Source organism: Herpailurus yagouaroundi, unplaced genomic scaffold (genome assembly GCF_014898765.1).
Source record: "Herpailurus yagouaroundi ecotype Mexico unplaced genomic scaffold, PumYag 67690, whole genome shotgun sequence".
Lineage (NCBI taxonomy): Eukaryota > Metazoa > Chordata > Mammalia > Carnivora > Felidae > Herpailurus > Herpailurus yagouaroundi.
Genome location: NW_024420490.1, coordinates 4,840,645 through 4,867,422, shown reverse-complemented (window position 1 = coordinate 4,867,422; position 26,778 = coordinate 4,840,645). Strand labels below are relative to the sequence as shown.

At 41.9% G+C, this 26,778-nt stretch overlaps 1 protein-coding gene across 4 annotated transcripts in view; it reads left to right on the top strand.

The window, feature by feature from the left end:
• The window catches only part of ADGRG2 (adhesion G protein-coupled receptor G2), a 123,843-nt gene that overhangs the window by 65,977 nt on the left and 31,088 nt on the right, over positions 1–26,778 (top strand). Inside the window, exons 4-11 of one of the 4 annotated variants that reach the window (XM_040468271.1) lie at positions 13,051–13,086; positions 16,388–16,426; positions 16,547–16,570; positions 17,924–17,962; positions 19,921–19,962; positions 22,381–22,434; positions 25,758–25,810; positions 26,653–26,708. In XM_040468271.1, the coding sequence (XP_040324205.1) occupies positions 13,051–13,086; positions 16,388–16,426; positions 16,547–16,570; positions 17,924–17,962; positions 19,921–19,962; positions 22,381–22,434; positions 25,758–25,810; positions 26,653–26,708 (343 nt within the window). Of the gene's footprint in view, positions 1–13,050; positions 13,087–16,387; positions 16,427–16,546; positions 16,571–17,923; positions 17,963–19,920; positions 19,963–22,380; positions 22,435–25,757; positions 25,811–26,652; positions 26,709–26,778 lie in introns of those variants that run through there. The other 3 variants (XM_040468272.1, XM_040468275.1, XM_040468274.1) reach the window with 3 other exon arrangements.

Genomic DNA, 26,778 nt, shown 5'->3' with positions numbered 1-26,778 from the left:
CTTCCGTTTCCTGATGTGTAATGCACAGATGGAACCCCATGGGTCTTTCTAGGAGATGAATTCCTATGGCTCTAAGCTATGGAAACTTGAATTAGTGTTGTAATGGATAGTCCCACTAATCAAGCGTTAGTGAATACATAAGAATGTTTTATAGTTAGATGGAAGTAACATACCTGCAAATTTTGGAAAGAAACCATCTTCATAATTTTTTAAGTGCCTCTCTATGAGTTATTGATATGTCGCTTGCCTTAAGAAAAAAATCAGGGAGCGCCTGGCTGGCTCAGTCAGAAGAGCATGTGACTCTTGATCTTGGGGCTGTGAGTTTGAGCCCCACATTCGGTGTAGAGATTACTTAAAAATAAAATCTTAAAAGGAAAAAAACACCATTATTATATAAAAGTAAACTTTATTCAAGAGCACAGAGTCTGAATTAATAATTATGATTTATTGCTAGAACTGTGATAAAATATAAATGTAATATAATTTTATGCAATATAATCACCCCCGTTTTACAGGTGCACAAATACAAGCTGGGAAATGTTAGAAATTTACTCAAGGCAGAGCCAGGATTTGAAACCAAGTAAGTCTTACTCAAGAGCCCGGTCTTTTTTTTTTTTTTTTTTTTTTTTAAGTTTATTTAAATATTTTGACAGAGAGCAAGAGCATGAGCCAGGGAAAGGGCAGAGAGAGAGAAAGGGAGAGAGAGAATCCCAAGCAGGCTCCACAGTCAGCGGAGAGCCCGATACAGGGCTCAGTCTCACGAACTGACCTGAGTCGAAAACAAGTCAGACGCTTAACTGCCTGAGCCCCCCAGGTGCCCCAAGAGCCCAGTCTCTCAATCACATTTAAAGCTTGGTTAAGGAGGTATGCTCATTCATTTATTACAAATGAATGGACATGGCTCTTCATTCAGATGGAGGAAATTACCAGATCAAGATTTACACGTTATTAAAAGTGAGGAATCCCAGATCAGTCTTTCAGAGCTCACAACAAGCCAAAGACAATATAAGGCGAAGACATTAGAACACGAGCCACTAACGTACAAAGGCCAAAAGGCCTGCTAAGGATTTTCTATCCAGAAGCGCTACAGCAAAGCCTTTTACACGGCCTCAAAATAGAGGCAACTCACGAATACTTTTCTTTAAAAAAATTTTTTTTAATTTTTATTTTCTTAAGGATGTCTCCATCCAATGTGGGGCTCAAACTCATGCCTGTGAGAACAAGAGGTCATGCTCTGCCAACTAAGCCAACCAGGTGTCCCAAATATACAACTTTTCCAGCCAAGTAGTATGCATCGGCAGTATACATCCAGCTTTTGTTAGTGGCTTTACTGGTATGCATCTACTTAGAGAAATGGCTTGTCACATGGGAGTTCTACTCTTGAGGGTCATGAGAAAATCATGATATGGATGTTTGCTGGGAGCAAAGCGAGGGAGGTGAGTCACAAAGAAGGGGAGTTCATATTGAGCCTCAAAGTGGCAGGACTCCTCTACCTCCTCCAATTCATATTTTTTACATGAAATTTATTGTCACATTGGTTTCTGTACAACACCCAGGGCTCGTCCCAACAGGTGCCCTCCTCCATGCCCATCACCCACTTTCCCCTCTCCCCCCCCCCCACCATCAAACCTCAGTTTATTCTCAGTATTTAAGAGTCTCTTAGGGTTTGCCTCCTTCCCTCTCTGTAACTTCTTCCCCCCACTTCCCCTCCCCCCTGGTCTTCTGTTGAGTTTCTCAAGACCCACATATGACTGAAAACATACGGTATCTGTCTTTCTTTGTCTGACTTATTTCACTTAGCATAACAGTCTCCAGTTCCATCCACGTTGCTACAAATAGCCAGATTTCATTCTTTCTCATTGCCAGGTAGTATTCCATTGTATATATAACCCCCATCTTCTTTTTCCATTCATTAGTTGATGGACATTTAGGCTCTTTCCATAATTTGGCTATTGTTGAAGGTGCTGCTATAAACATTAGGGTACAAGTGCCCCCATGCATCAGCTCTCAAACTCATACTGATTTCTTGACTTTTGACCTCGTCAATATCATGACAAAGAACAAGAGAGAAAATGGTGGTTGGGGAGAGTAATTTTAGCATTAATTTTGTCCCATCATTAGTTTAATGGATATTAAGTATTCTATGACACTCAAAGTAAATCTGATGTGGCAGAGACTGGCTGGCAGTTCACCAAACTTTAATTTTTTTCTTTCTCGGCACACAGCCAGACTGTATTTCCCATCCTCCCTTGCAAGTAGAAGTGGCTAGGTGACTGAGTTCTGGCTAATGTATGTGGGTAGAAATGATGTTTCCGCTTTGCGGCTTGGCCATTAAAAACCCGATTCCCCTCACTCTCTTTCCCTGTGTGCCTGCTGGATGTTGCTCTCTGGAGCACACTTGGAATCTTCGTGTTGAACATGGCAATGCCTCTCTCCGCCCGGGCCCCTCAGTGACTGCACGGAGCAGATGGCCTCTCTCTGCTCCACCCTACACTCCACTCTAGACTGCTGACTGGACTTTAAATTTTTTTTTTACCGTTTATTTATTTTTGAGAGAGACAGACAGAGCATGAGCAGCGGAGGGGCAGAGAGAGAGGGAGACACAGAATCGGAAGCAGGCTCCAGGCTCTGAGCTGTCAGCACAGAGCCCGACGCGGGGCTCGAACTCACAAACTGTGAGATCATGGCCTGAGCTGAAGTCGACGCTCAAACGATTGAGCCCCCCAGGTGTGGCCCATAGGCTGCTGATTGGACTTTACACATAGAAAGTAAGCTGCTACTTTTGTAAGCCCCTGAGATTTTAGTTTTTAATTATCGCGGCGATTTGCCTTACCTTAACTAATATATCTGTGACCCTTCTCCCCAATGGTACATCTCATTCTGCCATTGGAAGGCAGGGTGGGGTGGGACAGGCATCTTTTCTTTCTTGAGATCACGTAAGAGCCCGCGTTCATACGGTCCAAGCTGGGGGGAGTCTATTATGGTCACTACCGAGACGCTCATCATCCAATCAGGAGAGAGTCCTTTGAGGGCAGGAGGTCCGCCAGAGCCACCCCCTCACTCCCTCTGGGCCAACCCAGGCTGCCGGGACCTTCGCGGTTCGGCTTAAGGTTAAGACTACAGGCTTCGAACTTTCTGGGGTCAAATCTTACCTCTACCGTTTATTTCCTCTGACTGTTACAGGGCGTTTAATCTCTGTGGTTTAGTCTCCTTATCTGTAAAATAGCAGTACCTTTCTCATAGAATTATATGCAGATTACATGAGTTAACCCATCCAGAGATGCCTGTAATGCGTCTGACACATTGTAAGGACTCAGTCAACACTAGCCATTATCACTAGAGACCAGCATAGTAATAGAGATTTTCTTTTGATAACGGGAGCACTCTGTATCTGTGCTGTCCAGTACAGCAGCCACCAACCACATGTGGCTACTGAGCCCTTGAAATGTGACCGGGGAACTGGATTTTAATTTTAATTAACTTGAATTAATTAAACTTTAAATAGTCACACGTGGCTAGTGGCTGCTGTAGTGAACAGGGCAGCTATAGAGAATTGTTCTAATTGCTTCAGAATTTTTCTATTTCATACTGTATAAGTTAGGGTTCAGTCACAGAAGGAGAATCACTAGGGACGCACACACGAATTTGTCACAGGGGTTTGACATTATACGGCTGTGGGAGCCAGCTAAGCAGTCTCTGTAAAGCTGTTGTCTTCACATCTGATGCCAGAACTTGACATCTATGATGGGAAGGCAGTCGGGAAAGCTGTAGGGAGGGCAGTAAGACGGGTGACAACAGGGACAAGTTGGAACCCACAACATACTGAAACCCATGTCAGTTCTTGTTACCTGTGGCTGGTGCTACAATTGTCCCGCAGAAACTGGCCCCTTAGCACAAAATTAATGTTTGTTTATTTTGAGAGAAGGTGGTGGGGGAGAGAACGTGAGTGGGAGAGGGGCAGAGAGAGAGAGAGAGAGAGAGAGAGAGAGAGAGAGAGAATCCCAAGCAGGCTCTGTGCTGTCAGCACCAAAATCAAGAGTTGGACACGCAACCGACTGAGTCCCCCAGGTGCCCACCTTAGCACGAGATTAAATACACACCTCGCGGGGCCCCTGGGTGGCTCGTCGGTTAAGCGTCAGACTTCGGCTCAGGTCATGATCTCACAGTCCGTAAGTTCGAGCCCCGTGCCAGACTCAGTGCTGACAGCGCGGAGCCTGGAGCCCGCTTCCGATTCTGTGTCTCCCTCTCTCTCCGCCCCTCCCACACTCACACTCTGTCTCTTGCTCTCAAAAATAAATAAAATATTAAAAAAATTTTTTAAAAAGTAAAAATAAAATACACACCTCGCCCAGGAGTCAGAGAAGCTGGAGCGGGTCCGGGGCGGGCGGGTGCGCAGGGCAGTGTGGGCTGGCAGCCGCCTCACAGCAAAGACATGAGGTAGCTGCTGCTCCGCATCTGCCCACATCTCCCCCGGGACGCTCTCTCGTGTCCCACGAAACCCACAAACGTATAGAAAAGGGAATTCTGGGAAATGCAGCTTAGCTATGTTACCAGGACACCGTGCATAGTAGAACGCTAACGAGCTCAATTTTGTGTCTCTTAATACTTTTCAATAAAACACGATGCTAACATCCCCAAGGCTCTATTTAAGTGTTTCTGTTCCGCAACTGGCCCAAAGATAGTCTGAAGATCCGTACAGCTGGCTGACATCATCTTTGAGTAAAAGCATTATGATGACTATGTAGAAAAATTTTTTCTTTATACTTTTCTGTGGTTTAGAATTTTCTCCACTCAAGCCCACATTATTATTATAGTTAGAAAAGAAACTAATGTTAATGTTTAGAAGCCAGCCAGTGACCCCTAGGGAGACTACACATCCCACTAGAGGGCAACCTCAGAACATCATGATTCCATGTGCCTTTCACTTGTCCCCTGAAATTTTGCCAGGTCTCGACTTTGTGCAAGAACTTAAATATAAGTTACAGTCACCGGATCTCCTGAAACCCTTTGACCTCTGCCTCTTTTTTTACGTTTCCAAAGTGACCCCAAAGGTGTCTGAAAATCAGAAGCAAATAATAGAAAGAAAAAAGAAAGTGAAGTGGAAATCGTGCTGAGTAGAAGGGAGGAATCATTTTTAGTAAAGGTCCCTGAGAAAACGAAGAATGGAGCACGATCGTATTAATTATGTACACGAGTAGAATTTCCTGTGCGGTCTCCTCAATAATGTTAACAGTGGCACCTGTGAAGTGCATCCTATTGTGATTATCTTCATCCCTGTTTTCCAGATGGGAAGCTGAAGTGCGGGTGGGGCAAGTAAGTTGCCCAAAGTTATGTGGTGGCAGATTACAAAAGGTGTGCGGAATTAACAAGTGGCGCGTTTGGACCTCGGCTGTCTGGGTTTCGCGGTCGGGGTTGTTAGCCTACTTATCACACTGGACGGATTCAGGGCAATGTCACATTGGCTGTTGGGGCCGACTCCGATTTCCCCCGCACCCCGACGTCTCAGTGACACCCCCATCCTCTCACCTTACCTTAGAAGTGTCTGTAGAACCTCTTTTTGTGCCAGCTTCCCAAGCACAGGTTCAAGCCCTCATCATGTCTTGGCCGGTCTACCGCAGCACCCACCTCTCTGGCCATCTCGCTTCTCATCACCTTCTTCATTTATTTTCTAGCTGTATAAAACAGTATATATTGTTTTGTGCCAGGGGCTGGGGAGAGTGGAGAGCCCATTTTGCATCCAAGTCCTTATCCTGGGCTCTGCACCCCCGGAGAACCTAAACTAAGATGCCAAGGGGTTCACTGCTTGACCGTGAGCTGGCAGAGTGGTGCGGTCTGAGAGGTGCCTGGGTGGCTCAGTTGGTTAAGGGTCTGACTCTTCAGGTCACGATCTCATAGTTGGTGGGTCTGAGCCCCATGTCAGGCTCTGAGCTGACAGCACAGAGCCTGCTTGGGATTCTCTCCCTCTCTCTCTGCCCCTCCGTCACTCATGCCTCCCCCCACTCAAAATAAATTAATTAATTAAAAAAAAATAAAAGATACTAGGAAACCTTCTGAACCCTAACTACTAGTGCCCCTACCCCTATGTTTCCAGGTGCTTCTGCACCTAAAACTACAAGAAACTCTCCCTGACCCATAAATTACAGGTGCTTTGGCATGAAAGAATTTGTCAACTAACAGTAGAATTACCCCAGACAGGACTGGGAATCAGGGAGGAGAGGGGCACCCAAGCAAATGTTGCTCTCCTTACGCTGTATCTCTTCCAGGAGTAATAACCTTAGAGCATGCATTCTTTCCAGGGGCTAATATTGCCCCCACGGGAGTGAAAATTCTCTTTTGGAGGCAAAAAAAAGTCTTATCAGTGATACAGGGCTGGAACTAGAATGAGGCAAGTGAAGGGTCTAGGGCACAAAATGTTAGGACACACACAATCTAAGTGCCACGTGTGTGTGTGTGTGTGTGTGTGTGTGTGTGTGTGTGTGTGTGAGATTCCCCAGAGGAATCAGTGGGTGCAGGTCCGGAAGTGCAAAGTGCAACTATGGCCATTGTGTTGGAAGGATAGCAGGGAGGCCTGCGTGGCTGAGCGAGGGGAGAGTAGGAGGAGATGGGACATGGCTAGAAGGTCATCTGTTTCACGAGAACATGGGGACATTCCATGAAGAAGCGAGGGTCTACTGCCAGTCTAGTAAGTGTTCAATAAAGGCCAAGGCCCACCTAGATTTGGTGGTCATCTGCACTTTGGGGAGTTCCGTTAGCTAGCAGCTGAAGTTTTCTCTAATGATGTCATTAATCGTTTAATAAAAACGTTATGTCAGAGTATTTACTGAGCAGTGTGACGTGAGACGGTCACAGCTCAAGTAAACACTTTTCGGCCGTGCCAAAGGAGACTTGTTTTCATTCATTTCGTTGGTTGTGTAGTAAAATCCGAAAATACAGTTCTTGGAAGAGTATCTGTTGTCCAAGCTCTGAAGAGCCAATATAATAACAAAACAATATTGTTTTGCTTGGGGTTCCCATATACGAGTGCCTGGGCGTGACGCCTAGCTTTGAATCATCTCTCTATGGAATAGTAATTCAGTCCAGAAGAGGACCGCCACCAGATTCCAAGTTTCAGCTGGGTCTAAAATATTCATGCAAGGGGGGCTAGTCGTATCTGGGTTAGATCCACTCCTCGAAGATGAAGTCTTTATCTTTCTCATTCAGCTTGGGGCGAATGTGTTGGAAGTAAGTACTCATCAGTGTTGCCACAGTCACAGATTTAAGACCACCAGCCACCTCACATTTTACATCTTACAACCCCCGCCCCGCCCACCCCCGGTGTCAGGCATCGGAGGGTGGGCAGAAAAATGGAAATGTCAGGAACAGCCAGCTGCGACCTCGCCTGACTTGTATGCAGGTAATTTGTTGGGGAAGTGATTTCAGGAATCAGAAATGGGGGAACAGGAAGAGGGCATTAGGAAGAGAAGAAAAGCCGGTAAAGGGTAGATTATTGAGGTCACTGCTGTGGGCAGTGAAGGGTCAGGACCATTGAATCTGTTACGTTGTTTGTGATATGTATTCGAATGGCCATTTTAGCACATATTTGTAAGGTCTGTTAAGCAATCTGTCTGCTGTGACTGGTGGTTACAACTACTATTCCAAACTTCAGATTCTGAATAGTAGCCATCCAAGAAGTACTCTCAAGGCTTTCCTTCATAGGCTCCGCCTCGTTGCTCTCAGATCCGTTCTCTACCTTCCCCTGCCATGCTTTGTATCCCAGGGTCCTGACTCCTTGCACTATTTGTGTTAAGTTCCTGCTCTTGAGCTACCAGTCATGGGTTCCTGACTGGTCCTGACTGATGGAGACTCCTTATGATGTCGTCAGTCAGTCCAAAAATATTTTTGAACATCTACCAGATACAGGACGCTGGACTGGATTCCCGGAGGATAATAAAGCATCAAGCAGCTTAGCATCTAGTGGGGAACACAAGACGTACAGTAGAAAAGTTAAATAACAGTGCCCGGTAGTATATGCCCAACACATGGCGAGTGAATGGCATAGACAGTGCTGAGTGAATGGTGTAGTCAAGGAATAAACTTTAAGATAAAAATAGAGAGCCACCTCCACTGGCTCTTGCAGCCCCAGAGTATGCTTTAGAGGGCCAGAGAGCTGACCTAAAGAGGTCATCTAAAACTCCCGATTTTGGCAAGGTGAAAATTTGGAATCGCATTTGAAATCACCTGATTTTTAAATGTCGGTAAGTAATTCAAACTTTCAAAAACCTCAGCACGATTCCCACTGTGTGAGAGAGAGAGAGAACTTGCCTGGGAGCTGAATTGGGATCTCGAGCCAGTGGTAGGCATTTGTTCAATGGCTGACTGCAATAGGCGGGAAGTCGAATGCAAAGACCGTGGAGACCCTTTCCAATTAGAAGATTCTGGGGTTCTAATATTTCACTCAAGTATGAGGGATCAAGGCCTGGGCTTAGAAGGGAGCAGTGGGAAGAAGGAACAGACAAGAGAGCAATTAGGGAATATTAATAATAATAGCCTACATTTATATACTAGTTTATGGTCTACAGTTTGTCATTGGAAGCAGAATAGAATAGAGGCTCAGAGGGTAGGCTCTGAAGTCAGTCTGTCTGGGTTCAGATGTCAGCTGTACAGTGAATTACTGGTAGGGCCTTACCCAGACTGTTTCTCAAGCCCTGAAATGGATTGATGCTGATGAATTCACATATCTCCTGGAGTTGTTGGCTGATTAAATAATAAAGTATGTATGAAGTGTTAACCTGGCTCACAGGAAGCACCAACCACTGTTTGCCATTGCTATTTGTCACACATACGCCATCTTTCTTTACTCCTCTCAATAGCCCCATGTTCTGGTGAGAAGGGCGCACTGGACATGGAGGTTGGAGAAGGGAGGAGTCAGGTGCAATAGCCAGAGACCGAGCATTTGATTTGTACAATCAGTTCTATTGTTGAAACCAACTCTGGGTTTCCAGGCCCTTCTCTTAACCCCTGTGGGATTTTGTTTTCCATAGAGGGTGGTTCCTTGCGATTTATATTTTCTATAAATTAAAAAAAAAAAACCTGGATTTCTGAGTATGGTAGGAAGAATATGGGTCCTGTAAGATGTCCCTGTCCTAATGCCTGGAACCTGTAAATATGTTACTTTACAGAACAAAAAGGACTTTGCACATTGTGATTAAAGTTAAGGACTGTGGGATGGGGAGATTATCGTGGATTACCTGGGTGGTCCCAGTCTAATCCTGGGAGTTCTTAAAAGTGGAAGAGGGAGGCAGAAGAATGAGTCAAAAGCATGCCCCAGGTGAAGGAGCTCCCCACCCTGTCCCACTGTGCTAGCTTTGAGGATAGAGGAATGAGGCATGAACCAAGAAATGTGGGTGGCTTCTAGAATTAGTTGATAGCCAGCAAGAAAATGAGGACGTTGGTCCTATGACTGCAAGGAACTGAATTCCGTAGTAACCCAGATAAGCAGGGCACAGATTCACCCCTAGAGCCTCCAGAAAGGCACGTAGCCTGTTGACACTGTGATGTTAGTCTGATGAGACCCATATTGGACTTCTGACCTACAGAACTCTAACCTAACACATTTGTGTTGTCTTAAACCATTAAGTTCATGGTAATATGTTACAGCAGCAACAGGAAGCTAATACACTGAGATTTCCACCTTAAATTATTTGGCTGATGTTACCAGCAATACTATCAAATTCAAGAACTAAGTGGATATGGAAATGATGTGGGGTGATGAGGGATGAGTTTTTGGATATATGGAGTTGGAGGGGCAAAGACAGTAAGGTGTTCGCATTGACAGTGCTCAGACCACACTTGGCCCTGTGGGATTGCAGAGGTGGTGGTAGTAACTGAAAGAAAGGGTCAGGGAGGTGACGTGGGACAAGAGACTCCATTCAGAAGGCCGGTTTCTTGAGTTCCCAGTTCCTGTCTTTGGCTTCCATTCGCAGCGTATGCATGCCAAAGTCCCGCTCATCACAATTGGAGTATACGGACTTGGTTTTGAAACATCACTAGAGAGTCACGTTGAGTAAAATTTATAGGCATATCGCAATAATTTTATTTATTGACTTAAATTGAAGCTTCAATAAATGAATAATGCTTTAAAATTTGCTCTTTGGATGTTTCCGAAGGAAAATCTGAAAAATTTAAATGTTTCTCCTTTCTTTGTTTATGAATCCTTGTAACAATGGAAATGTTTTGTCTCCGAAGAATGGCACGGGGCTCAAATATTTGACTCATTGGAAATGCCGACCACCTCTTTGATTGTAACAGATGGGAAGTGAGTGAGGAGAGAGCCTGAGAGAAATGGGCTGATAGTCAGGAAAATGTAAGGCCTACAGGGACGTCCCTATTTTGGACCAGGAGGAGTGACGTGGGAAGCTCATAATGGGAGAAAAAAATGAGTACGATGTTAGTCACTAAGCGTTTGGGCCCCTAGAAGAAAGAAAACGCCAAGAGAAAAAAAGTGGACAATAACAATTTAAAAATCTCTGGTTTTGTGAACGAGATTTCCTCCCTTCATCAGTGTAGATCGTTGCTGGGAGCCTCTTAGGTTCCAAGATGGAAGAGGCCAGCCCTAGCTGTTGCGTCAGAGGATTTAGCAGTGGACAAGGTTGGAATCATTGGTGGCTATGGTCAACCCCTGGGTAGAATTGGAGAGGAAGCGGTTAAGTCTCTGTTGCCCTGAAACATCACTTTCCATCCCTGTTTCCATGCCATCCAACTCTTCCTCAGCACCTTCCTGCTTTTTCCTCCCTGTGCCACGCTCCCTGCCCACTCCACCTCACCTGCCCACACTGATAAATGTCCTTCTGGGAGTAGCCCGTAGTGAATGTTGATTCTTCCCAGTTCTTGTCAACATGGCCCATTATGGTAGGTCTTTACTACAGGATCAGAAGATTTCAGCCAGTTGGAAGTAATCCATACTAAGGTGTGAGTGACTGATTTGCCCTTAGTGCTCCCAAGAGTATTTTAAAAATTAAGCTCCTGTTAACTCAACAGACTCTCTCACTGGTGGAATATTAACGTAGCCTGAGGGTTACCCTGAAGGACAGAGACTAACTAAGAGGAGCAATTCCAATTAAATTGGGGCATCAAGGCACTAACCACTTTGTGTACATTTGCCTTGGTGGCTGCAGGGTAATTGGGAACTTGAGCACTCATCCGGTCTTGCTTTCAAGCAGAATTGTGCTTTAATGATCCCAGAAAATACTCCTACCCTACCACCACTTCAGGAAAATAGGCTCCTGGAGCCTACCAGGTATGTTTCACTGTGCAAGTTTAGTTTCCAAACATACATATTCTTTTTTTTTTTAATTGTATTTCAGGATACCACTATGGAAAGAATCATTCCTTTGTAATTAAAAAAAATTACAAATTTAAAAATAACACCCCACATGGGTGAGAGTCTGGGGAAGTGATACTCATGTCCTGCAGAGGGTTGTATAAACTGGTTTGTTTTCTGTAAGGCATTTTGGCAGTCAAAATCATGGAATTTCTGAAGGAGATAGCCAAGTTTGTATGCCAAAATGTATTTTGTGTATATATAAATGTTTTTATTTATTTTTGAGACAGAGACAGAACGTGAGCAGGGGAGGGGCAGAGAGAGAGGGAGACACAGAATCCGAAGCAGGCTCCAGGCTCCGAGCTGTCAGCACAGAGCCCGACGCAGGGCTCGAACTAACTCATGGACTGTGAGATCATGACCTGAGCTGAAGTTGGACGCCTAACCAACTGAGCCACCCAGGTGCCCCTCGGATGCCAAAATTTAGCCAGAAGTATTTATTGAGACATTGTTTGTAATCATGAAAAATTATATACATCAAAATGTAGAAATTAATGGTATATCCAGTCAATGAAATGCCATACAGTATGGTATTGTGGAGAATTGTTTAATGATATAGAACCATGTTCAGGATACAATGTCATGAGAAAAATCAGGTTACAAATAGTTTATGTGATATGATCTTTCTTATACATATAAAAACATATATACACACATATATTCATATATCTATATACATATGTAGATATACATATGAATATAGAAAGAGAGAGCAAAGACTATATGCCAAAATGTTAATGTCAATTACGTTTGGGTGGTGAAATGATAGGTGGCTTTAATTTTCTTTTTTATCTGTAATTTATCTGAAGTTGCTCCAATAAGTGTGTAATATTTTTTACAGAGAGAAAAATAGAATTACTTTTCTTTTAAGGAATCTGAGCATCTTCTCAAAATAAGTAACACAGTCTCTTAGCTTATAAACTCAGAGGCATCTGATCTAGTTTAACTCATAAGTAGTACTTAAAAGGTATAAAGGCTGTGCTAATAGGTACAAAAAGAAGCACAGTTGGGGGCACCTGCGTGTCTCAGTTGGTTGAGCTTCCAACTCTTGATTTCGGCTCAGGTCATGATCCCAGGGTCGTGGGATTGAGCCCCTCATTGGGCTCTGTGCTGAGCGTAGAACCTGCCTAAGATTCTCTCTCTCTCTCTCTCTCTCTCTCTCTCTCTCTCTCTCTCTTTCTTTCTCTTTTTCTCTTTCTCTTTCTCTCTCTCCCCCCTCCCTCTCTCCCCCCTCCCTCTCTCCCTCCCTCCCTATGCCCCTCTCCCCCACTTGTGCTCCCTCTCTAAAATACTGAAATTAAATTAAATTAAATTAAAACATAAGAAAGAAACAGTTAATGGAAGTTTAGTTTATGCACATAGATACCTTTCCTTTTACAAATTCGAATGAATATTAGCCAACAGTTGGAAGTTCTTAGTCATCATTGTCAGTTTATGATGCACTAAATCATTATATAACAATATAGAGAGCACCGTCAACAGTTATATTAGAGAATTGCTTCGCCAGAGATGTGTCTGTAGAGATTTGAAGAGAAGGACTGATGAGGCTGTTGAAAATAATAGTAAATTAATATACTGCCCTCTTTTGGTAGCTATTTGCAAGTCGGTTTACATTCACTTCCATTAAAGATGTTCATCTACAAATTCTTACACACACTAGACTAACTTTAAATCACCTTTTTCCTCAACAGAGAATGCCGATAATTCCAGTTTGTTATCACCATCTGGTAAGACCGTTATTTCTTGACTTTGGGGAATTTCAGGACAATATGCCAAAAGTTCTCCATGAAATATGGCACGTAGTCAGATACAGCAAAGTTGCTTTCTTCCATGAAGGTTAATGACATTCTGTCATTAAACCTACACCTGAAAAGCCAATAGCACACATAGACAAGAGGACAGGCATATTGATGCCCCCACATTTATGGACAAATCTGCGGGATGAATTGTGGGTTTTCATTACTGTAGCTGGTTAGGTTCTTCAACGTTATTGTTAGTTCACGGGTCTAGTTCACGGGTTTCCTGACGAGTATCAAGACCATAAGCCTGCCGAATGTCCCTACATTTGAGGGGCGCCATGTTCTCTTCAATATACTTCCTCATTCGCTTCTGAACAGATGTTTTTCAAAGGGCTTCTGAGGGCTTAGCACTCCTCAGAATGGGAAGGCAAATAAAGAGAAATTTTTAACTAGACCGTCGTGGCAGGAACCAGGAATAGAACCCACATTCGAGACTGCTAGCTGGAACTGGACCTCAGGGATAAAGTGGCCCAGTCCCATCCCTTAGTCGACGAGATCGTCAAGCCCCACTAACTTACCTACGGTCACACAGCCCCCTGCCCCCATTACGCACAGGCAGCACATGGCTTTTCTGCCTCCCACTCCTGTGTTCTTTCTGGTATACCATATGTTGTAGAACAATCTTTTATGGTAAGGGGTGAGTCAACTCACATTTTATCCTTAGTGGTATCAAAATGAGCTCTATTGTTCATTAATTTAAATAAAATTAAGGGCTCCCTGGGCGAATTAGTCAAGTGTCTGACTCTTGATGTCGGCTCAGGTCACGATCTCACAGTCCGTGGGTTTGAGCCCCACATTGGGCTCAGTGGTGAGCATGGAGCCTGCTTTGCTTAAGCTTCTCTCTCTCCCATGGGGCGCCTGAGTGGCTCAGTCAGTTAAGTGTCTGACATCGGCGCAGGTCATGATCTTGTGGATTGTGGGTTCGAATCCTGTGTCGGGCTCTGTGCTGACAGTTTGGAGCCTGGAGCCTGCTTTGGTTTCCGTGTCTCCCTTCCTCTCTGCCCCTCCCCTGCTCACGCTCCGTCTCTGTCTCTCTCAAAAATAAATAAACATTAAAAATAATAATAAAGATTCTCTCCCTCTTTCTCTCTCTCTGTACCCCTCCCCTGCTTGTGTGCGCGCGCTCTCAAGATAAATAAATTAATTAATTAAAAATAAGTAAAAATTAATAATGATAGCTGTTACTTCTTGTGCACATATATATACATGCTTGGGAGTCTTCAGACATCTCATTCAGTTTCCAGTCTTGCAGTATAGGAATTATTATATTCAGGTTCTAAATGAGGAAACTGAGGGTCAGAGAGGATAAAACTTGCTCATGTTCCCACATTCTGGGCAGCCAGACTACTTACTTGTGTTTGAACTCAGCCACCAGCCTCTCGCCTCCATTGCTAGCTGTGTGTCTTTGGGCAAGTTTCTTCACCTTTCTGTGCCTCAGTTTCTTCATCTATAAATTGGGGACTGTAACAGTACCAGCTTCATAGGGTAGTTGTGAAGATGAAATGAGATGACCTATGCACCTGACAGAGTAAACCCTCAATAAGTAATAACTATTATTATGAACTACTAAGTAATGGGGCAAAGATTCAAACCCAGGACTGCGAGCCTCCAAAGCCCAAACTGTTTTCACTGCACCGATTTGCCCCCTTGCTGTTAAGCTGCTAGGGTAAAATGAACCACTGTATTTTACTTCTAGTTCAATAGCCGGCATCAGACTTAATCATGGTCATATCTTAGCAAAATCCTGTTTGCATGGAAATATGGGGTATGGAGTTTTGGAGGCACCCACTGGTTCCAGTCACAGCCTGGGTTCTGGGTGCCTTGCGGGAGAGTGACACTCACCGGAATGTAGGAACCTGTGCACATCCAGGAACTGACAGGTGCTTGTGCCCACAGGCCTCTTCTTACCACTCATCAACTTCCAGAAGAATTAATACTCGTTAATTGAAAAACAGCTTTGGCCCATTGTTTTGTTTTGCCCCAAGAGCAAAGGATTCCATATCCACACTTTGAATCTGTTTGCTCAGGAACTGTCTTATTTCTCAAGAAATATCCTTGGTAATTAAAAAAAAATGTAGTAAATGACAAAACATGGAAGCAATAATGTAAGACAGACAGGGTGTGTGTGTTTCAGCCAACACATGAGCAGTCTGACACAGACAGGCCAGCCAAGCGCCTCGACACACCCAAATGTTGTCCTCACCGGCTGAATATCAGGCTGCCTACTGCAGAGCTTGTATCACTTGTAAAATGTTTGTGTTTACTTTTCCTGTGTATACTGTACGAGTGAAGCCATCGGATCTTTTTAATATTTAAACATGCAAAATGTATGCAGTAGATTGACCTCTTAGCGTAAGTGGACGTACTCCACAGGAAATTTATAACTTGATTGTCTTAGTGGCAGCCATATTTTAAAATAACTTACTAGGAAATTGTATTAGGTAGTATAGTGGTGAGTGATAGCAATGTTGTTCTATCTATTTATTTATTTATTTATTTATTTATTTATTTATTTTTAATCCTCAATTCACTATGGGAAGAGTTGCCAGGCGTCACTCTTAACAGAATGGAGCCGATCTGCTGCTATGTTTCATAATTGTACTTTGACAAATTTTTTTTTACTTTTTTTATGGCTTTATTTTATTTTGAGAGAAAAACAGAGCGCTAGCAGGGGAGGGCCAGAGAGAGAGAGGGAGACACGGAATCAGAAGGAGGCTCCAGGCTCTGAGCTGTCAGCACAGAGCCCGACGCGGGACTTGAACCCACGGACCGCGAGATCATGACCTGAGTTGAAGCTGGACGCTCAAGTGACTGAGCCTCCCAGTCGCCCCTGTAGTTTGACAAATATTTAACGTAGAAAATGTTTTCTAGAATTCTCTGGCTGAAAAGATTTGAAAGTAGTATGTCACATATTTTGCTGTGGTTTCTGAACTTATTTCCTTAATATTCAATAGGTAGGAGCAGGCTTTGAGGCAGCAGGGGTCAACTTCTTCATCTGTAAAAGGAGACAGCTGTGCTCCTTTCACTTCTTGGGTTCTTTCTCAGCAATTCTCTGATGAAGTGTATATTCTCGAGTGGTTATGGGGCTTGCAGATTCACATTGGTCTGAGAGCATGTTGTCTGCTTGTTTGCATAATTCGGCTCAAAAGTTTTAATTCCTTTAAAATGCAATAAATAATTGTTTCAAAGTATTAACTAGAAAATTTTGTTGTTATTTTTCCTCTTACAGCTGAATCATCTCTTGTTGGTTTTGTCCCCTACTCCAATGGTACTGCTGCAGGCAAGATTTTGAAAAAATTCAAACCAAGTTTTCACCCACTTTGTTAAGTTTGTGATTTAATTAAACCTTTTTACTGTTTCCCCCCACCCCCCCCCCTTGGGGCCAAAGAGGTTGAAACTACAAGCCTGAATGGTAAGAATTTTTCTGAAGCAAGTGAAAATTGATAACACTTAATGTGAATAAAAGTATAATGAGTGCTGTTGAAGGTTTTTATATTCAAATAAACAAACAAAAAAACCCCAAATCAAACAAACCCCCAAAACCATCAACCGTGGAGAACAACTGAAACTTTTTGGCCAAATGAAAATATCCTTATTGGCATGTTGGGCGGACAGCCCCCTCCCACGCTAACTGTTCTGTAAAAGAAGAGAAATATTGATCGCATTTTGAGTGCCCTGTTTAACTTGCTCTCCAACACAGCGCCAGCACATTTTATATGGCAGGTTGTTTAAATGTGAAAAGCACATCCAGTGACCTCAGTATGCTTCGGCATGGATTTGGAGGCACAGAGTGTTCAAAGATAGCCCTTTTCCAGACGACTGTATCAATTTTAAATAGTCTGACACGAAAAAACAACAACCGGCCTTCTTCATCATCCTAGAGAACTGGGCTGTGTTGGAGGGAGGTGGACAGGAGAGCACATTCTGTGCCCCCCGCTCTGTGGGTAGACAGCCTCCATCTTTGTGCAGTCAAAATTTAAACTAAATTTAAATTCAACTTGGTCTAATGGGAAGGACTAGATATTATCATTTTTATGTTTAATTACTTTTTACAGTGAAAGGACACCTTCAAAATACCTTTGGCAGTGGGTTTTGAATCCATTGTATGTGGGTTTTGAAGTAATGTCATACATTACTTAATGTAATACATGCCTTTTCACCCCTAAAGTTGCATCCAGAATAATATATTATAGAATGATTTTTCTTTAAAGAAATACCAATTAGAACAGATTTTCAACGGAACTTTCAGTGAAACAGGTCAAAATGAGGCGTTTCTAAAAATTACTTACATGTAATGTTCAAGAACTTTAATGTTAAACTAGAATCGCTTAAAGATTGCTTCCTAAGAGTGTACCATTCAGCATCCCCAGGGCTATATCTTAAAGTTGGTATTAACTGGAAACATCGTATCCCATAGGGACTTTTATTATAATGGAGTAAAACAGGGACAAAATATTAAACATAAATGGGATTATTTCAATCTAATAATTATAGGAGTGTTGCTCTATTTTAGACACATCACCTCTGTTCAAGAAATGCATTTTAAAAGGATGACTACTTGCTCAGGAATGGTGTCTGGGGGTTGGAGAATGGACAGTGTGGCGGGGTGAGCAGTAAATACGTTTGGTAGTGTCGGTTGGCTTTTGCGAAACTCTCTAACTTCTCTAGGATTTGGGGAAAAGTGAAATGTTTAAGGAACCTAGACAATGCACGTGTTTGTTAATCATGTCAATAATTAGGCTTCACTTCTCTTTCATTATTTCAGATGCTACTTCGAGTGTATTATCCACTTTAAACAAAACAGGTAATATCAAGTTCTTTCTAAATAGCATAGTTTGTCCTCTCTGCCTTCTTGGGTTTCTCATTTGTGTGGTCAGTCTTCTGGGTTGCTAAAGGTTATCTCCTTGCCCACTTCCTGTGCCTTCATTTGTTGAGTCACTACTCGTTTTACTTTGACATTGAACAGTAATTCTGGTGTTATCACATTCCTGAACTTCCAAACTGTTACGGCCATAGCACTCCATTTAAAATAACATTAAACATTATAATCGTAATGTATCTTAGCTCATAACAAATGGAGAATATAGAAAAATGCAAAGAAAAAATAGAAATCATCTCTAATATTACTTTCTTAAGACTATTACTGGTATATTTCCATTCAGAATCATATATACATGTATCATATATACACACACACATATGTGTATATATCTATCTCTTTTACAAAATTGTCATAGTTTATATGGAATTTTATGTCTTGCCCTTTTGACTTCATATTGAATTCTAAGTATTTTCCACTGCCCCTTACTATTTAACGACTTGATAATATTCCATTGCGTACCATATGTTGAACATTATTAAAGCTGTGTCTACTCTTTTAATAGAAATTGTTGCAATGAACATCCTTGTGTCAACATCTTACATTCATTCCTGATTTCTGTAGGATGCATTCCAAGGATTGGATTTAATGGGTTAGCATGATGAGTATTTTAAGGTCCTCGATCTGCGTGTTGCCCAATTACCTTCTTGAAAGGTTGTACCCAGCAACATGCGTGCCGGCAGTGAATGAGAATGTCTGTGTCACTGTACCTTTGCTCAGAGCTGAGACTATGCCATATATTATTAGACCTTTCAATTCCTTAGGTTCTATTTTACAGTCTTGATTGTTGGTGAGGTTGAACATTTTTCCCCAAAAGCACTTTTGTTACTAAAACCGGAAGTTCATTTCACAGATGTGTTTTGCTTGCTCTGGGAAGGAAAGTATCAGGGCAAACAAAATAAGATATTTAAAAGATTCTTATTGATAATGCAAAATACCGTCAGCCTCTATGATTACCACCAACCATTGCCCATGGGTCAGTCACAGTGAAACGGAAACTCATCAATGTAACACATAACACAAATGAGGTTTCTGCAACTGTTGGTGTAATGTCATCATTCTTAAGTGCTTCTCCAAGACCTGAGCTTTGTGTTTTCTTCAGAATTTGCCACTCACCCTAGGAGACAGACCTTCTTTGCAAATCTATGCCCCAACACACCTCTTCTAATTGGCCATCCTTACAGCAAGGATTTCTGAACTTGGTTCTCCATTATCTGAAAAATGAACCATGGACTGTCACCCCAAAGTGCATTGGGAACACATTTCTAAGGTTTGCTTCTTCTGAGTGTGTTAATATTTGCCTGTGGTTTGAACAGTTCTGTCCTGGGTCTGCTGTGAGCCTGCTGGACAACTGTAGTTGGATCGTTTCAACCTCTTTGAGAATAATTTTATCTTATCGCTATAATGGCAATAATATTTTATTAGCTCCTAAAGAAAATAGCAGGACACTCCCTTGATTGTAGAGCATACACTATTTTAGATCTTGTGTTTCCATTCATTTTTTACTCTGAATCACCGGTTCTTTACAACCTGCCACTCGAAGTGACTTACTTAATTGTACCTATCTGAAGTGTAAGTCCACGTTGATTTGTCTAGCAGCAGCGCATGGAAAGTGCAGTAGAATTACACAAGCAGTGGGGGGTGTAATGGGTGTGAAATAACTGGGTAAACATGGGAATCCAAATCCCAGCCCCACCCTGTTCCAAGGCTATATGATCTGTGTATGCGATTCCCATGTATTCTGCTGCTGGGATGACCAGTAGCGTCGTAAAGGTGTCAACAGTGTGATTTTCTTAGCACTTCACTAAAATGATACTCGTGGCAAATTGTTTTTTAAAAACAAGCAACAATTCTGCTCTAATATTTAAATTGCTTCTTTGCAGAAAAAACTAAAATCACTATAGTAAAAACCTTCAATGCATCAGGTATGACTTACTATCAATATCAAGACTTTCTTTTTTGTAACTAAAGTAAAATTAAACACATGGCTGGTATTTATGTTTTCTTTCTCTTTTTTTCCTATCTTTTAAAAATGCAATCTGTTCTTAATGAATAGATGTTTACCTATTTATGCTCTGGGTATCTGAAGTCGTGCTAAGCGTTTGGGGCTGTGTAATCATGATCAGATACAATGCCCACCCTTAGGAATCTGCTCGCTTGGGGAGAGACAAGGCAAACAAACAGATAACTAACCTGAACACGTATGTAGATAAAGGCAAAAGACTACACAAGTGTCTCTGACATGGTTAAGAAGCGTGGGAGATAAAAGGGCTGGTGTTAGTGGTCATCAACAGGATAGAATTTATGAGGGAAAGATTCTTAGAGGACTGAACCTCATTCTCTTTTGAAATCAAAAAAGGGATATACTTTTAAGTACCGAGTGCAAGGGTAGGGATACCTGATCTGCTTAACAAAGTCTTCTGGTTGATTTAAAACGGGGGTTGGCAAACTACGGCCTATGGGGCAACTATGGCCCACCATCTAGTTTTGTAAATAAAGTTTTATTGGAACACTGCCATGCCCATTTGTTGACATGTTATCTGTGGTGAATTTCCAATACAGTGAACAGGAGAGTTGAGTAGTTGTGACAGAGACTATATGGCCCACCACGCCTAAAATACTTACTATTTGACCCTTTACCAAGTTGTCTCGTTCATGACTTAAAGGATGAACAGTGGCTGTGTACTTCGGGGGAAATTACAGGTAACAGCCCTAGCAATGGGAAAGAAAATTCTCAAGATTAACGAGCAGCCCAAGACACACACCCCTGGAAACGAAGCTGCCACTAAAATTTAGAGAAAGATGAGAGATGATAGAATGTAACGTTTAGTGGGGACTAGACCCATAGTTCTGGAGAACACTGAAAGCATTACTAGCCACCATCTCAACCAGGTATACTTAAGTCGAAATCTTTATCTTTTGGTGTGGGTAACGTAGCTGTGAAACAGTATAGAATTCTACACGTCAGATAACTTTTGGCACCTAAATTCAGTTTGCCCCCAGAATCACAACTCTTAGTTGAAGGGTGATGCCTATGCACCAACTAAATCACCCTGGCAGAAACCATTTCCCATGCACTAAACACAAGTTATAATTTTAGTCTGTGTCCAGAGTTGTTCTCTTCAGAAACAATTAAGCACCCAAAAAGCACAACGGAGATAAAATAGCAATCAGACATTGCATACATAATTCTGACCAAACCAGACCTAACAAGGACGGCAAAATACTCCGTAACAACCTTTCCCTCTTGGCACTTTGCTGAATACATGACGAGCATTTGCCCCTCACATTTGCTGTGGTTTTCTTATACTTCGCCAAAAGGATGAAATTAATGAAGGCAAGATTTTTAGGGGAGTAAACCTGGAGCTCTTTTCAAATCAAAGAAGATGTACGTCTCCTTTCACCAAAGAAGAAAGTGCTTTTTAGGTGAATATGTATGGAATGTTTTGTCCTCACGTGGCTTATTTCATCTCCCATTCATCTCTGCCTCTTTCGTATGCCTGTATAGTTTGTTGTCCTGGCTGTGTCTCCATTTTGCCTTCACTATGACTTTTTTTTCTTTTTAATGTTTATTTATCTTTGAGACAGAGACAGAGCATGAGCGGGGGAGGGGCAGAGAGCGAGGGAGGCACAGAATCCGAAGCGGGCTCCAGGCTCTGAGCTGTCAGCACAGAGCCCCACGTGGGCCTCGAACCCACGAACCGTGAGATGATGACCTGAGCCGAAGTCGGACGCTTGACCGACTGAGCCATCCAGGCGCCCCATAACTGTTTATTTTCTGGCCAGTATCGCTTCCTAGATTGTATGCTCATTGAGGGCAGGGTCTGTATCTGCAACATTCCAAAGCCTGTCGAATACGGTAGTTGTTCAGCAAATAGTTTTTGAGTTTTGTCGTTGTTGCCTAGGTGCAATAACATCATGACATTGGTGTTATTTCTTACATACATTTGCACAAGGAAATATTAGAGTGTTCATGGACTCCCCTGCCCAGGAAAGGAAGGAGGATCTCTGAGTAAGGGCTGTTCCATTTAAAGTCTCTATACTGGATTTGCATTCACACTGTTCTTTTTATATTGGACAGGGGAGGGATTAATTTGGAATGGTCCAAAAATATTTTTAGGGAGGAGTAGGGGATCAGACAGTGAGTGACATACTGAACCATAGTAAAGAAGGAAGTTCTGGAGCTGGCCAACTGAGAAACGAAAACTCATTTCTTTAGCCTTTGTGGAATTCATCCAGCCAGTTGTAGCCAACTTAGCATATTTTTGGTCCACGTTTGATATGTACGTTTGTGAATTCTCTTGATGACATGTTTAACCCGTTGGGTCGTGTTTTCTTTGCAGGAGTCAAACCCCAGGGAAATGTCTGCAATTTGTCATCTATTTGCAGTGACTCAGGTTAGTGCTTATGTACATTACATGCTACCAGGTGAATGCGCCCCGTGGGGAGCAAAGGTTTGTTTTTCTCCTGTTGAGTATGTGATGTGTATCTCTCTGATCTCTTTTCGTACTGCCCGGCTACTAAGAAGTCCCAAATGAAGACAAAAGCAAATTTGACATCTGCCTGAAGTTATCTTCCCATTGCTTAGTGAGATGATAGATTAACTTCCTTAATATGAGAACACGATGTGCTCGCTTCGGCAGCACATATACTTAATATGAGAACACGAAGGTCCACACCAACTATTTTTCATCATAGCTTTAAATCCATAACTAATGCCCTTAAGGTTGACTTATGAATATATTAAGTAGTGAACTTAATTATTGAAAGCAACTTCTGGTATATAAATCCCTCAAGCTTTTCCACAGAACCCTAAATATGAAAGCTTAGAAACAGGGTGTCATCTTTTGCCGAAAATAAAATAAACTGCTCTCCTAAGCATGTTGAAAACCTCACGTCCACCTAGTTTAACTGGATGCTAATTCCAGTAGTGTCCATAGTGTATTTTGCCATCTTTAGCCCACGCTGTCCACTATTTCTTAAAATTAAGATGGAAATCTCTTGAGAACACGCTATTTTTGAAATGGGAATATTTCCCCTTCTGCCATGGGCCAGAAGGAATGAAACAACCATTTTTCTCACGTCGGTTTGGCTCTCTGGGTTCCCTTCCTTGTTAAAACCAATGAAAGCAGGTGTAAAAAACATAAACACGTGGTGTGGCAGGTCAGAACTGGATCGTGAGAAGAGAGAAGAGGAAGGTAACGGAGTATGTTGTAATATTAAAGTCTTCAAAAACCATTCTTGTGGGAATGTTTTCCTTTCAGTCTGTTCTTTTTGTTCTGTTTAATAATGTGTTTGAAAAACATAGGAAACAATTTCAGGAAAAATGAGTTAAGGTTGGAATGGTGCTGGAAAACAAGAAAACTTTGTATTCAAAGAATGGTCCACAAACATTTTCTATTTGTGTGCATGTGAGATTTCCTCGTATGAGCTTTCTGCTGATAGTGTGTACCAGGTAGAATACAGTAGGAAAATATTATCTGGCTTTGATTAAGGGGGAAAAACTTGTTAGGTTCATTTCACTTTCATATATTGTGTATCTCTCTCTCTCTCTCTCTCTCTCTTTCTGTCTCTCTCTCTCTCTCTCCCTCCTTCCCTGCATCTTCGCTTACCCTACTCTACTGAATTCTCCATAATTTCATTATTTTTATGCTTCATCTGTGTTTTGGACTGGTGACTAATGTCTAGTTTAGTGTTGTGTCTACATAATGTTTGATAACTTTGAAAATTGAACGTTTAGTAAAAAAAAAAAAAAAAAAAAAACAAAACTGGTCATCTTGAATAACAGATGCCAGGAAGCTGGTTGGAGTAATGTTTTCCCCAATTAAGCAACTGAATTGACCATTTGTTTTAGTGTCTGGTGAAAACAGCCTCATCAGGGAACCAACTTTTTTGGCACCAGAAATTCCATGATATCCTGCCAGAAACTAGAAACCTTCACTTCTTGCAGGTTCCAGTCTGAGTTCCTTAATGGAAATGGAGGCTGTTGAAAAAACTGGGAGCCGACCAGGCAGAGTTAGGCTGAGGGTCAAAAGGTGGTGGCTTCCTGGTTTTTCTGCTACCGCTGTGCTCCCAGCACATTTGTGAAACTCAGCACGCATTCCACCAGACCGGAGGATGGACTTGGAGAACGGACGGGTGAGGGAGAGAAATTGTGGCTGTCCGCAGGTGCGCACACACATGCACACGCTCAATAAATTTTAAGAGCTAAGAATTTTTTCAAAAATGGATGAGTAATTCTGTGTATATGTCAAGTATCTTTACTTTTAATAATTATGCACTGCATCAAGTGAGATTTCGATATCAGTATGCAGAAGTTGAGGTTCTCGGTAGAAAAGTGGCCAGAATGGATGAATCTGGTTAATCACTGGACTAGTGGCTTTGTCATTCTTTTTTTTTTTTTTTAACATTTTAATTTATTTTTGAGAGGTACAGAAGGACAGAGCATGAGCAGAGGAGGTGCAGAGAGAGAGAGACACACAGAATCCGAAGCAGGCTCCGGCCTCCGAGCTGTCAGCACAGAGCCCGATGTGAGGCTCGATCCCACAAAGTAGGAGATCATGACCTGAGCTGAAGTCGGATGCTTAACCGACTGAGCCACCCAGGTGCCCCCTTTGTCAGCTGTTGTAAGTGAAAGTGGACCAACCTGGTTATGAGAATCAGTTGTACTTTGGGTTGTTACAAAAGATGAGCTGAGAAAGCATTCAACCTTCTAGTTCCAGAGTCGACAAACTACTGCTCATAGTCTAAATAAAGCCTGACACCTGTTTTAGTAAATAAAGTTTTATTGGAACGTAGCAATGTCATTCACATACATATGGTCTGGCTGCTTTCATGCATAGTTGAGTAGTTCTGACAGAACATATGGCCCACAAAACCTCAGATATCTGATCTTTCACGAAAAAGGTAGCTGACACCTGCTCTAGTTTTTATGGCCTCTTTGCCCTTCTGCTTACGAGGCCAGTTTTCTGTCTCTGTAGATTATGAAGTGCACACAATATGCTTCTGTTAAGGAGTCTCTATTTTCTCTTTTTTTTCCGATAGAATCTGAGCTCCTCTGAGTATATCCTGTAGGAAACAGGTCGACTTAAAATGGGTTCTGTATTTCCCAAAGTGAGCATTTTAAGAGTAGAGTTTCCTGGTGTTTCTAGAATGAAAGCCACAATGAGTTATTCCACTAAAGAAAGGATTCTCCCTGCACACTTCTCAGATTTCAAGAGCAAAATCTCAACTTTGTTCCTAGGAGAGAGATTGCATTTGGTACTATATTTTAAAGGGAAAAAAAAAAAAACCCAAAATGGCAAGGAATAAATAGACTTTCACAAGATTGCTTAATTGTTGAAAAACACTTTTCCCCTCCCTCCTTCATTGGGCAATGAAAACAGCCCGAAAAAATTTTTAATGTTAGAGCCACAGTTCCCCCAGTTAGTATCTTTATGGGAAACAAAGCTCTGATGAGAAGCATGTAGGATTAGAATTTCTTGACAAGGAGACAAGTTTTTTCTCTTTCTGCATTCCCACATAAAATTTATAGTTCACATTTTCTGAAAATTGAGTCATTGACTAACTTTCTGCTAGAAAAGACAGTAACTGTGAGTACCTACAAAGAATTCGATGAAACCGTTTATAAAGTAATTTGATAATCCTTTTCCTGTGTTGTAGTAATCCTTAAGCCCTAAGGATGGAAGTCTCAAATTTTGTTTTGAAAATTTATTTTTAGCATTTTTTAGAGGTGAGATAATGTTTCAATATGAAGAAAGCAGTGTTACTCAGGTACGTTTTAAAGATTTTTTTTATTGCTAACTTAAAAAGCAAGTGTCTGTGCATTTAAAGATTTGTTTAAGGTACAGTTTATTTATCGTATTTGGCATATTTATTTTTATGACCAAAATTAAGTAAAATATGTGTTGTTGAATCACTAGCTTTGTCAAGAGGGTTTGACTTCATAATAATCATGGTATTTTTTTTAATAATCGTATTTTGGTTTTCACTAGACTTGCCGAATGTTGATATGATGGAATTCTATTGCCTTTTAAATTTTAAAATTATATTAGAAACTTCTAGCAATAAGACATGGATTGGGTCTAAGAACAGTCTTCTGATTCTGATCCCGTTCCACCCCATGGGGGATTTGGATGCATATACTTCCCATAACCTAGATCGGTTCAGAGGAGCCCAGCTAAATGTAGATTGTTCATTCAGTGAATATTTCCTGAGCACCTACTATGTGCCAGGCAATGACCTACGTGCTACAAATGGGGTGATGGCTGCTACTAAGTTTCCCTTTTCACATTGGGATCTTTCACTTAACTCCGGGACCTTTCCTGTGGAGAGCTTTACTAGTGTTCTTTTGGGGGAACCCTTGGAATAACGAAATTAATTAGCACATTAGACTTGCTGATTCAGAATATTTTTAAAGGAGATACAGAAACAAAAACTAGCTCAGTCAATATGGATTTGATCGTTCGCTAGGTACTACTCCAAGCAGTTAGCATTCAGTCTTTGGGGTGTAGTTCTTTGGGTGGCCAACGAAACTGGAGAACAACTTCTTGTTAGAGAGTGTGAAAAAACACAACGGTATTTGTTATATTCTTAATGATTTTATGCTTCTACAGAATCAAAATCTGGCTAATGGCACCTTATCTGGAGTCCTGTCTCTAAGTGAACTCAAGTGAGTAATCTGCTGCTTGATTGAAAAGTTAAGACATCAACGATGGAAAGATACTTGTTGAGCTACCTTT